The sequence below is a fragment of the Nicotiana tabacum genome, chromosome 1, assembly GCF_000715075.1.
Source record: "Nicotiana tabacum cultivar K326 chromosome 1, ASM71507v2, whole genome shotgun sequence".
Taxonomy (NCBI): Eukaryota; Viridiplantae; Streptophyta; class Magnoliopsida; order Solanales; family Solanaceae; genus Nicotiana; species Nicotiana tabacum.
The window spans coordinates 32,921,227-32,933,211 of NC_134080.1; the positions used below are offsets into that span (position 1 = coordinate 32,921,227).

The 11,985-nt window shown below is 37.6% G+C and overlaps 1 protein-coding gene across 1 annotated transcript; it reads left to right on the forward strand.

The window, feature by feature from the left end:
- The first annotated feature begins 918 nt into the window (after positions 1-918).
- On the forward strand, positions 919-11,550 carry LOC107796379 (serine/threonine-protein kinase VPS15). Its single transcript, XM_016619132.2, has 11 exons — positions 919-1,466; positions 1,597-1,719; positions 1,807-1,852; positions 1,941-2,101; positions 2,941-3,020; positions 5,218-5,323; positions 5,981-6,157; positions 6,240-9,407; positions 9,935-10,182; positions 10,263-10,362; positions 11,124-11,550. The coding sequence occupies exons 1-11, from the start codon at positions 1,194-1,196 to the stop codon at positions 11,298-11,300; spliced, it is 4,659 nt and encodes a 1,552-aa protein (XP_016474618.2). The 5' UTR covers positions 919-1,193; the 3' UTR covers positions 11,301-11,550.
- Positions 11,551-11,985: the final 435 nt, after the last annotated feature.

Genomic DNA, 11,985 nt, shown 5'->3' on the forward strand with positions numbered 1-11,985 from the left:
CAACGAAGATAAAAATAGTAGTAGGTAATTTCTTTCCCTCAGACTAAAAACAACTAATTGCCCTTTTTGTTAAATAAATAATTGCAAGTGGCACCCAAGAGTATGTTTGAAAACTTAAGATCTCACATTTAAATTCCAACGAAGATAAAAATAGTAGTAGGTAATTTCTTTCCCTCAGACTAAAAACAACTAATTGCCCTTTTTGTTAAATAAATAATTGCAAGTGGCACCCAAGAGTATGTTTGAAAACTTAAGATCTCACATTTAAATTCCAACGAAGATAAAAATAGTAGTAGGTAATTTCTTTCCCTCAGACTAAAAACAACTAATTGCCCTTTTTGTTAAATAAATAATTGCAAGTGGCACCCAAGAGTATGTTTGAAAACTTAAGATCTCACATTTAAATTCCAACGAAGATAAAAATAGTAGTAGGTAATTTCTTTCCCTCAGACTAAAAACAACTAATTGCCCTTTTTGTTAAATAAATAATTGCAAGTGGCACCCAAGAGTATGTTTGAAAACTTAAGATCTCACATTTAAATTCCAACGAAGATAAAAATAGTAGTAGGTAATTTCTTTCCCTCAGACTAAAAACAACTAATTGCCCTTTTTGTTAAATAAATAATTGCAAGTGGCACCCAAGAGTATGTTTGAAAACTTAAGATCTCACATTTAAATTCCAACGAAGATAAAAATAGTAGTAGGTAATTTCTTTCCCTCAGACTAAAAACAATTAATTGCCCTTTTTATTAAATAAATAATTGCAAGTGGCACCCAAGAGTATGTTTGAAAACTTAAGATCTCACATTTAAATTCCCACGGAGATAAAAATAGTAGTAGTAGGTAATTTCCTTCCCTCAGACTAAAAACAACTAATTGCCCTTTTTGTTAAATAAATAATTATAGGGACCAATTTCATACAGGGGATCTGATATTTTTAACGGAAAAGAGGAAAAAGAATGGCGAGGCTGACGATATAACAGGAAATTGGTAAACCCGGGCTACACTCTTTCTCATACATCTCATCCCAAATCCTCACGGTTGCCTCGCCGGAACTCCGACTGGTTCTTCTCCAAGCCCATTGCCAAAACCCCAAAAATAATGGTCGATAGCTAAAAGCAACTCGAAACTTATCGCCGAACAAAACAAAGACAAAAAAAAAAAAAAAAAAGGAGGGAGAAGAAAGAGTAATAATGGGGAATAAGATAGCGAAAACGACACAAGCGTCGGCGATGGAGTACTATCTCCACGACTTGCCGTCGTCATACAATCTGGTGCTTAAAGAAGTTCTAGGTCGAGGTCGCTTTTTGAAATCAATTTTGTGTAAACACGACGAAGGACTCGTGCTCGTAAAGGTCTATTTCAAAAGAGGCGATTTCATTGATTTGCGAGATTATGAGCAGCGTCTCTCCAAAATCCGTGACATCTTCACCTCCCTTGATCATCCACATGTTTGGCCTTTCCAGGTTTGCTAGTCTCTTCACTAAATTTTGGCTTATTGACTTTGAATTGAATTTGAATTTGTTGGAGATTTATATTAGTAACATATTAGTTTACTAAATAATTTGAGGATTTGTTTGATGGAAAATGTTGCAGTTCTGGCTTGAAACAGATAAAGCTGCTTATTTGTTGAGGCAATACTTCTTTAACAATCTGCACGATCGTCTTAGTACCCGACCTTTTCTCTGTGTTGTCGAAAAAAAGTGGCTTGCTTTCCAGGTAATATTTCTTTTTTTGTTATCAAATCGCTATAATTATGGTTTCTCAAGTTGCAAATAGTCATATCATGTACTGCTACTTTTGCAGTTGCTTTATGCAGTGAAGCAGAGTCATGAACATGGAGTATGTCATGGTGAGATGACTCATGATACGAAATACTTATGACTTACTCGGGCTTTTATTTTTCTGCATTAAAAGACTGGCATGGACTGTTGTTGCAGGTGATATCAAGTGTGAGAATGTGCTGGTCACTTCTTGGAACTGGCTTTATCTTGCGGACTTTGCATCGTTCAAACCCACTTATATTCCACATGATGATCCTTCTGATTTCTCATTCTTTTTTGATACTGGTGGACGAAGGCGATGCTATCTTGCACCCGAGGTTTGAATAAGTTGTTTCCTTTTGTTGCTTACTATGAGTAGTTTGATTATAGATTATTCCTTGGCTTAATACAAAAGAAGTTTAATTTGAAAATTAGCGAGTCATTTGTTGATAGAAAAGCTGTCTTTCATGCAAAGAAACCATAGCATTTCAATTATAAGTTTCTCTCCTGTGTTTATGATAGTTGTGAGTAGCGAACACTAAACATAACATAATTTCTATTGCTTAGTTGAAGTACTATTGTCAAATATAATTGATGACTGTGAGTTCAAATATGTAGTGTCTAATTTTTTAGCAATGGCAAACGGATTCTTGTGCATGTAATTGTCTGGTGAGGACAGTCAGACTTGCTTTACACTTGCTCCCACTGCCCAATTGCTGTCCAAACACAACCACCCTATTCACTATTTTCCACTTTGGAGGGCAGAATCCGTGCCTTATGTCAAAGACTGACCTGTTCGTGATTCCAATCCAGAATCAGTGCACTGCTGGAAACACATTTCGAGAAGTAGTTTTGTCAGTAGAAACTAAATGTGAAGGGTACAATGAAAAGGGATTAATGGCGAGAAGTGTGCTCAAGAGCTTTTCGTTTAGACATTAAAAGTGAACTTTGGGAGACACCGATAAGCTTGAATAAGCAATAGTATGCTAGAATTGTATGTACAATAACAGAAAGGAATAACCCCCCCAAAAAAAGGAAAAGAAAGAACAAAAGAAAAACTGCACGTTTCTTCTAGAGGCATACTTGTTCCACGCCCTCTCCCCTTCTTCAATAGATATGTTATTTTTATGCACCATGATGTCAAAGTAAATTTTGCATAAATGCCACTAATTTTCAGAGATTTTATGAGCATGGAGGTGAGATGCACGTAGCCCCAGATGCTCCTTTGAAGCCATCGATGGACATCTTTGCTGTTGGGTGAGATTTTCACTTGAGTCATTATTTTGGAATGGAAGCTTTAAACTTTACTGTTTCTCTCTTAAAATTAGTACTAGTAAGATGCCCGAACTAAAACTTGTTCTGGAACGTTTTTCAGATTGTTTTTATATCAACTCTTTATGTGGTAACTTCCCTCCAGTATTATCTGTGTTGTGGTATCATCACGATGGCCACTGATAAGAATCAGAGAGATTAATTGCTAATTCGACACGAGTTACAACAATTGGTATATTTAGGAAAGATGAATTGCTCAATAGTTTGCCTTTTTTATTTTTGAATTGATTTCTTGTCAAATAAAAGAACCTACAGAAAAGACTCGTGGAGAAATCTTTTTTCTCCTGTAAGACTTTTGACTTTTGAGTCATGTCAAACTTTTTAGGGACCAAGCGTCCTGCATTTACTAGCAACTTCTATATACGTCTTACATACTATTAAAACTAGATAATTATCCAGTTAATTGGCAGCTATTCTAGCTGTCTCTACGAGCCTTTCTACTTAAAGTAGTTCACGACTATAAAATTAGGATGTTTTCCATAACAATAAGAACAATACTATGTGTTTTATATTGTACAAAAATAAAAATAGTTGTTGCAGAGAAATCTTTTTTTCTCTTTTAAGACTTTTGAATCATATCAAACTCTTACTGACGCATAGCTCCCTACTTTTACTAGCAATTCTATGTACGCCTTGCATACTATTAACACTTACTGGAATAGTCAGCTGTTTTCCAGCTGTCTCTGCAAGACATCCTGCTAAAGTAGTTCGTGACTAAAAGATAAGGATGTTTTCGTTAACAATGAGAACAATAATCAGTCATCGTTAATTTAAGAGTCTCTCCTTTCAATAGATTAAAACTCATGCAATTTACTTCTTTTTATTTATCTGGTTATCTAGCGTCATGTCATGCATATTACTAAATAGAACAATAAAACTAAATATAACAGTTTAACTGGCTTCGGTTTTTTGGCCTAACTTGACTTGTATTATCCTTCTTTTGTCTAGCTCAGTCTTACATTTGTACTATTAATATCATTATCAATTAGTAGTAAAAATCATTGCCACTATTATTGACATAACTATTCATCCGTATTTATTCGAATTATCAGCAGATTGAAACATATAGTAGAAGTGTTTTGGACTTCTTAGGAAATTATTAAGAGAAGTCTGAAATATGTTATGATAGGACTTGGAAGTCCCGGACAAGGAGAAATAGGACTTATTAGTTGCTTGAGTTATCACGAATTACTGAACTTAAATGAAAACAGAAATAAACTGAAAAATAATTAGACGGAGGCACTCGTAGGTAAGACTAATATGTGACTAGATATTAAGTTAAAACGATTAAATTATGTAATAATATTTGCAAAAGCCTACACTGGCACTTTTGATGTAGTTAAGAACACGGAAGTCTGTGGACACCATAGTTCCATGTAAATCATCCAGAGGAGTGATTGCTGCAGTTTTCTTTACAACCTCTCTCCTTTTATGCATTGTTGAAGTAATGATGAAGTCAATAAGCTTATGGCTAGCTGTGTGCAGTTGCTGGATGGGTTTGCAGAAACTAATGCTACAAATAGATTTTAATTTCAGCTTTTTGGATAGATGTAGTAGAGTATATGCTACTCACTTTTAGTTTATCCAACCTACTTAAGGGGCACGTTCACCATCCTCAAGAATAATATTTTTATGGTGTACTTTTAGGAACTAACTAATGTTACACAATTTAATATTTGGTAAATAATAAAAAGATTGCTTTATGAAGAAGGAAAATTAACTATTATACGAATTATAGTTCCACCTGCAGGCATATGATAACCAATTGAAACTTCCTTATCTCATTGATGCAAAGTGAATCAGTTAAAAATAGAATGAAGAGAGTTTTCTGTACCAAAGTGTACTTGGTGGGGACCAGCGGAATGAAGAAAAAACAAACATTCAGCTTTTTGACGAAATGGTGTAATTTCTTGTGCAATAAAGAGATTACTTGCATTTATATTGGCTTGTGGTCTACTTGCATTTATATTGGCTTGTGGTCTTTTGTGTCTAAAAGGATGGGAAGAATGCCATACATGCATGGATATTGTTGAATATTAATCCCCCATAAAAGTAGGAAACACACATATCAATACTACGCAATGAGGAATTGAGTATTTGAACATTGTCTACATTGCACCAGGTGTGTTATTGCTGAGCTTTTCCTCGAGGGCCAGCCGTTGTTCGAATTATCTCAACTACTTGCTTATCGCAGAGGACAATATGATCCCAGTCAACTTCTGGAAAAGGTATCACTTTTTTTGTTTTTTTGTTTTGTTTCTTAGCTTAGCATTTTTCTTGTTCTTCCCTTTCTTATGGTATTGTACCACTTTAGTCCTTTGAATTCTGTTCTTGAATTCAATGTTTTGGAACGTGACTTAAGTATTACTCCATCCGGTCCACAATAAGTGACCATTTTACCTTTATTTTTGGTCCAAATAAGTGTCCATTTACATACAAGAAAGAATTAATTTTATTTTTCCAAAATTTGCCCTTATTTACATATTCCAATGTATCAAGGTAACAATTAATTAAGGTTAATTTAGTGAATACATCTTTTGTTCTCTAGGAGTTCGTATTTTCTTAATGGGTGTGCCAAAGGTAAAATGGTCACTTATTGTGGACCGGAAGGAGTAATTTTAAAGTTACACATAAAAAAGTTTCGTTAGGAGTAATTCGCGTTCTACAGGATTTTGCAACTTTTTTTGTTTTGTTTCGTTTTTGTTTTTGTACAGAAGGGTTTCAAACCTTGTAATCCTCTTGGCATCATCTTAGTGCCAAGTTTCTACGCCTCTATTGTGATACAATACTTTACCTGCTCAAAATCTAAAACATAGAGTTACTCGCATTCTTTGTCAATTTTTGTAATTTTTCTGATAAATGCTTATTCATTTTCCTTAATGCAGATTCCAGATTCAGGAATTCGGAAGATGATTCTTCATATGATTCAATTGGATCCAGAGTCACGGTGTGCTGCTGAAAGCTACTTGCAGAACTATGCAGGAGTTGTGTTCCCGAGCTACTTCTCACCATTCCTTCATAACTTCTATTCCTTATTGAATCCCCTTAATTCCGATGCGAGGGTAAGATTGTAAGTTTACATCTAGTGTCTCTCTTGGTCGCCCCCTCCAACATTTGTACTTAGTGGCCAAATCGCTTCTGTAGGTTCTAATATGCCAGACCTCTTTTCAAGAGATCCGTAAACAAATGATGAATGATAAGCCTGGTGAGGGGAGCTCTCCTGCTGCTAGTCCACATTCACTTCCTGCCACTCAAACGCCGCAAGAGAGTGGCGTGAACGAAAATCTGAATTTAGTGCGGGACTCCTCGAATAAAAGAGAGGAGATGGAGAAGGGCTCAGTTCATGATCGCTTTGATCTTCTTGGCAACATGAACACTTTGCTTAGGGATGCAAAACAAAACAATCAATGTCCTGCTGTGAAGCCAGTGCTGGAGGGTATAGCCAATACTTCATATTCTCAGAACCAAGGACAATGTCACATGCTATCTCCAGGTGAACAAATCCCCGTCAGCTCCAATTCTTTTAAGAGAAGTCATCATCCCTTCTTAAGAAAGATCACCATGGAGGATTTGACTTCTTTGATGTCTGACTATGATAATCAGTCAGACACTTTCGGTATGCCTTTCTTACCATTTCCTGAAGATGTAATGAGCTGTGAAGGAATGGTGCTGATAGCCTCACTGTTGTGTTCCTGCATACGCAATGTCAAATTGCCTTTTATGAGGAGAGGTGCTGTATTACTGTTGAACTCTTGTTCCATGTACATTGATGATGAAGATCGCTTGCAGAGAGTACTTCCATATGTGATAGCAATGCTGTCAGATCCAGCAGCAATTGTTCGTTGTGCTGCCTTAGAGACTTTATGTGATATTCTTCCTTTAGTTAGGGATTTTCCTCCAAGTGATGCCAAAATTTTTCCCGAGTATATTCTCCCTATGCTTTCCATGCTTCCTGATGATCCAGAGGAGAGTGTTAGGATTTGTTATGCCAGCAATATATCAAAGCTTGCACTAACTGCTTATGGTTTTCTGATTCACTCAATAAGCTTGAGTGAGGCAGGTGTTCTAAATGAAATAAATTCATGCCAGAATTCATCAATATCGACCTCTGACAGACCAATACGGCCACAGAGTCTAAACAGTGATACACAACTTGCTCAATTAAGGAAGTCGGTTGCTGAGGTTATTCAAGAACTCGTGATGGGCCCAAAGCAAACTCCAAACATCAGGAGAGCACTGTTGCAAGATATTGGTAACCTTTGTTGGTTTTTTGGACAGAGGCAAAGTAATGACTTCCTGTTGCCCATTCTCCCTGCTTTTCTAAATGATAGAGATGAGCAGCTCAGGGCAGTATTTTATGGGCAAATCATATACGTCTGCTTTTTTGTTGGACAACGAAGTGTGGAAGAATATCTTTTACCGTACATTGAGCAGGCATTGACTGATACAACTGAGGCTGTAATCGTCAATGCGCTAGACTGCTTGGCCATTCTCTGCAAAAGTGGCTTTCTGCGTAAGCGGGTCCTGCTTGAAATGATAGACCGTTCTTTCCATTTGTTGTGCTACCCTAGCCAATGGGTAAGGAGGTCAGCTGTCACCTTTATTGCTGCCAGCAGTGAGAGCTTAGGAGCAGTTGATTCTTATGTTTTTCTTGTCCCAGTAATAAGGCCCTTCCTTCGCAGGCAGCCAGCATCTTTAGCTTCAGAGAGAGCTCTTCTCTCGTGCTTGAAGCCACCAGTTTCAAAAGAGCTATACTATCAGCTTGTGGAAAATGCAAAGAGTTCAGATATGCTGGAGAGACAGAGAAAGATATGGTACAATTCACCTCCTCAGTTGAAACAATGGGAAACTGTAGATTTACTTGAGAGAAGTAGCAGCGAGTTGGATCGAATGAAGTACTGGTCTGGCAGAAAACATGATTTTCCTGGTTATAAATCAGCTGGTGATTTAACAAAACCAATTGATTTTACTGAAAGTGATGATAATGAGACCAAGGTGAAAGCTGTGGGAAGCTTAATACAAAATCCTTCTGGCATAATGGATAGCTGTGATCGCCTCCCTTCAGAAAAATTACAGCTATCTGGCTTTGTGTCTCCACAAGTCGGTGGTATGAGCAGCTTTATTGATAAATCATCTGAAGGCATTCCTTTGTACTATTTTAAGGAGGATAACAAGAAATTAGCAGGCACTGGTGCAGCAGCCTCTGATTCCTCATTGCCATTTACTTCCCTTGGATTTGGTTCTTCATCTTTGCCTTGGATGGATCCTGTAAACAAGTCATTTAATTTAGCAAATTCAGTTCCAGCACCCAAGCTCGTGTCAGGTTCGATAAGCATTGGCAATAGTTCCACACTGTTGCGGAGAGTTGTACATGAAGTGGAAGACAGGGAAGCTGATCAAACAGCTTATGTGAATAACAAGTTTCAGGATGTTGGGTCTGCTACAACTAAAGCGGGTACCCTAACAATGGAAGACAACACAGCTGCAACAGATAGAACTGATTTGTCCTCTTTTGCCAAAACATCTATGATTACTGATTCAGGATGGAGGCCTCGTGGGGTCTTGGTTGCTCACCTCCAAGAGCACCGTTCTGCTGTTAATGATATATCCATCTCAGCAGACCACAGTTTTTTTGTTAGTGCATCTGACGATTCTACTGTTAAGGTTTGGGATTCTAAAAGGTTGGAGAAAGATATTTCATTCAGGTCCAGGTTAACTTATTCTTTAGAAGGAAGCCGGGCTTTATGCGTTACGGTGCTCCAAGGTTCTGCTCAAGTTGTTGTTGGAGCATGTGATGGAACAATACATATGTTCTCTGTTGATTATATCTCTCGAGGACTTGGTAATGTTGTTGAAAAGTATTCTGGTATTGCTGATGTGAAAAAGAATGAAGTGGGAGAGGGTGCCATAGCAAGCCTCTTGAACTACTGTTCAGATGGTGGTGCCTCAAAAATGATTTTGTACAGCACCCAGAATTGTGGTCTCCATCTGTTGGACACAAGAACAGGCTCGCATGCCTGGAACACCAAAGTTTATCCCAAAGAGGGCTATATATCATCTCTAGTTGCTGGGCCTTGTGGAAACTGGTTTGTATCAGGTTCCTCTAGGGGTGTACTTACACTTTGGGATTTGAGGTTCTGCATACCAGTTAACACGTGGCAATATTCTCTTGCCTGCCCAATTGAGAGAATGTCTCTCTTTCTTCCTCCTCCTAGTACGTCATTGTCTGCAGCAGCAAGGCCCCTTGTTTATGTTGCTGCAGGTTGTAATGAGGTCTCTCTCTGGAATGCAGAGAATGGGAGCTGCCACCAGGTAATGTTGAATTATATTTTTAAGAAAAGAAAGCTTGGCATAAGTGCTTTTAGTTCCGAATACTAGTTGGTAAATGTGGTCACTTTTTCAGTCTATATAACTTGATATTTTCCTTTATCTGGTTTATGCGACATCCAATATAGATATACTTGAAGTGGCTACCATGTCTGGGATTTGAGATTCTTACAAGGAAAGAGTGCAATGTCTGAACCCCTCTCTCTCTCTCTCTGGCCATTCCAGTTTTAGTTTCCTTTTATACTGAAAGTGTTTGGATAATGAAGTCTTTGTCAGCGCGTCTTAATTTCTTGGTGAGAGCTGATAGCTGATATATGTTAAAGAAATTGGAAAAGTCCTGCTTGAATTGTTTGTCTTGGATGTAAATTTTGAATTTGAAATTCATTAGCAATGGTTGGCATGTGTAACTATCATTTAAGATGAGCCAATGTTCTTAGGACATGCTATGAATCACAAACCTCTCTCTTGTGACTTTTTCTGGATTTTTACAATTTTGAATTTTTTTCCTGCAGGTATTGAGGGTAGCAAATAATGAGAGTGAGGCTGAGAACTCTGACTTACCTTGGGCTCTGGCGAAGCCATCAAATAAGGCTAATCCTAAACAAGATCTAAGAAGAAATAATGGTTCAAAGTACCGAGTTGATGAATTGAGTGATCCGCCTCCTCGCCTTACTGGAATCCGTGCATTGCTTCCATTACCTGGTGGTGATTTGTTAACCGGGGGTACTGACCTAAAAATACGTCGTTGGGACCATTGCAGGTTTTAGACTGTTTCTCTAGCTCTATGTTAAATTAACCAACTTTTAACATATAATTTAACGAGGCTGTTGCATATTTCAGCCCAGAACGAAGTTACTGTGTTTGCGGACCATCTATAAAGGGGGTAGTTAATGATGACTTTTATGAGACAAAATCTAGCTTTGGCGTACAAATAGTGCAGGTATGTGATTTATCATATAAATTGAGCAGGATCTACTCCTTCCTTTTGCAAAGGTGACTTGGTGAGCTTGTCACATACCATCCTTAAATGGTAGACTTGGTGTGGGTGTTATACTGATTTTTGTGCTCAAATTATATGAAGAAAATTGTGGAGAAATGAGTGGAAATTATTCGAGAACCATCATAGAATCAAGAACTTAGGGAGAGCTTGGAACAAGGTTTTCTGCCATTGAACTTTCCTGTGCAACACGTCCCCAGTGTTATAGAGGTTGATATCTGGAATTTGCTGGCTGAAATGAAAAATGAGAATTGTGCTTAGAGGGTTTTATGATGGTAGGGGTTGACTATGATTTGAAGCAGCTATATTTAGATGTTATCAGCCAACTTGCCTGAAATCTAACTTAGTATTCTGCTTTTGGTGATGAGTCACAAAACGTTCCTCTGATGCAGCTACTAGATAACTATTTCATTTGAAAACAAACAGAAAATCTATATACTACCCATGAAACCAGAAATTTAAGGTATCAACTATCATAATAGCCAATTTGTGCATCAGATAAGTAAACCATACACTTTTGAATTAACTTCTGGAGATTTCCACGAGTGACGAGACTGTCATCCTTGCCTCTTCATCTCTCTTCTCTCACTCCATCTACCCTGAGTTTTCTTTATGCATGCCTTGTTTGTAATGTGTGAGAAATTTACAGTTCCCTTGTCTTATGATTGTGGGACTAATATCTAGCGTTACTTCTGTCATAAAAGGAGGCGAAGAGACGACCTTTGGCCACCAGACTAACGGCAAAGGCAATCCTTGGAGCTGCTGCTATTGATTCTGCGGGGTGCCACCGTGATTCTATTCTCTCTTTGGCTTCTGTCAAATTAAATCAGAGACTTCTGATATCAGGCAGTAGAGACGGAGCTGTTAAGGTTTGGAAGTAAAGGAACCTCGAGATACTGTATATTATTGTACGTATTTAGTCTCTGTAAATTATGTAGCTAAAGAAGGGAGATCCTTGTGCAGTAAGCAAAGTCCATTACCTGGCCCTCTTCGACTTTTTTCTAGTGACTTGATTTGTACAGTGATGCCGATAGAATAGCATGGAACTTTATTATCTTGGATAGATGATTAGAACCTCATCTCTGCTGTTATATCACGGCAATTACAGAGCATTCACACCGTTCATCTGAATTTTTAGGTGCTGTTAAATTACAGTGTGTGTTTTTCTCATTGGATGAGGGTGAGAATATTTTCTGAATGCGGCAAATTAGTGATTATTGGTTGTAATTGCTGGAGTTTGAAAATGAGATTTTCAGCAATTAATTCATGGTAGTCACTATTACTGAAGCCTTATGCACCAACTTTTCTTGCATTTTTTATCCATTAATGATGAAATACGCAGCGCTTTCATGCATATTATGCACATGTTGCAAATGATTCATTTTGGAAATGTGTTTCTATGAATGTGAAGCATGGCACAGAGCTTCTTATACATATCTCTCAGGCAATTAGTTGCTTTAAGAAATATGTGAACATAGTTGAAAATCAATTAGACAATTCAATAAAATATTGAGAACTATTCAAGGTTGTGAATATGTCCTGGCCCCATTAAACGAGTTTTTGTTA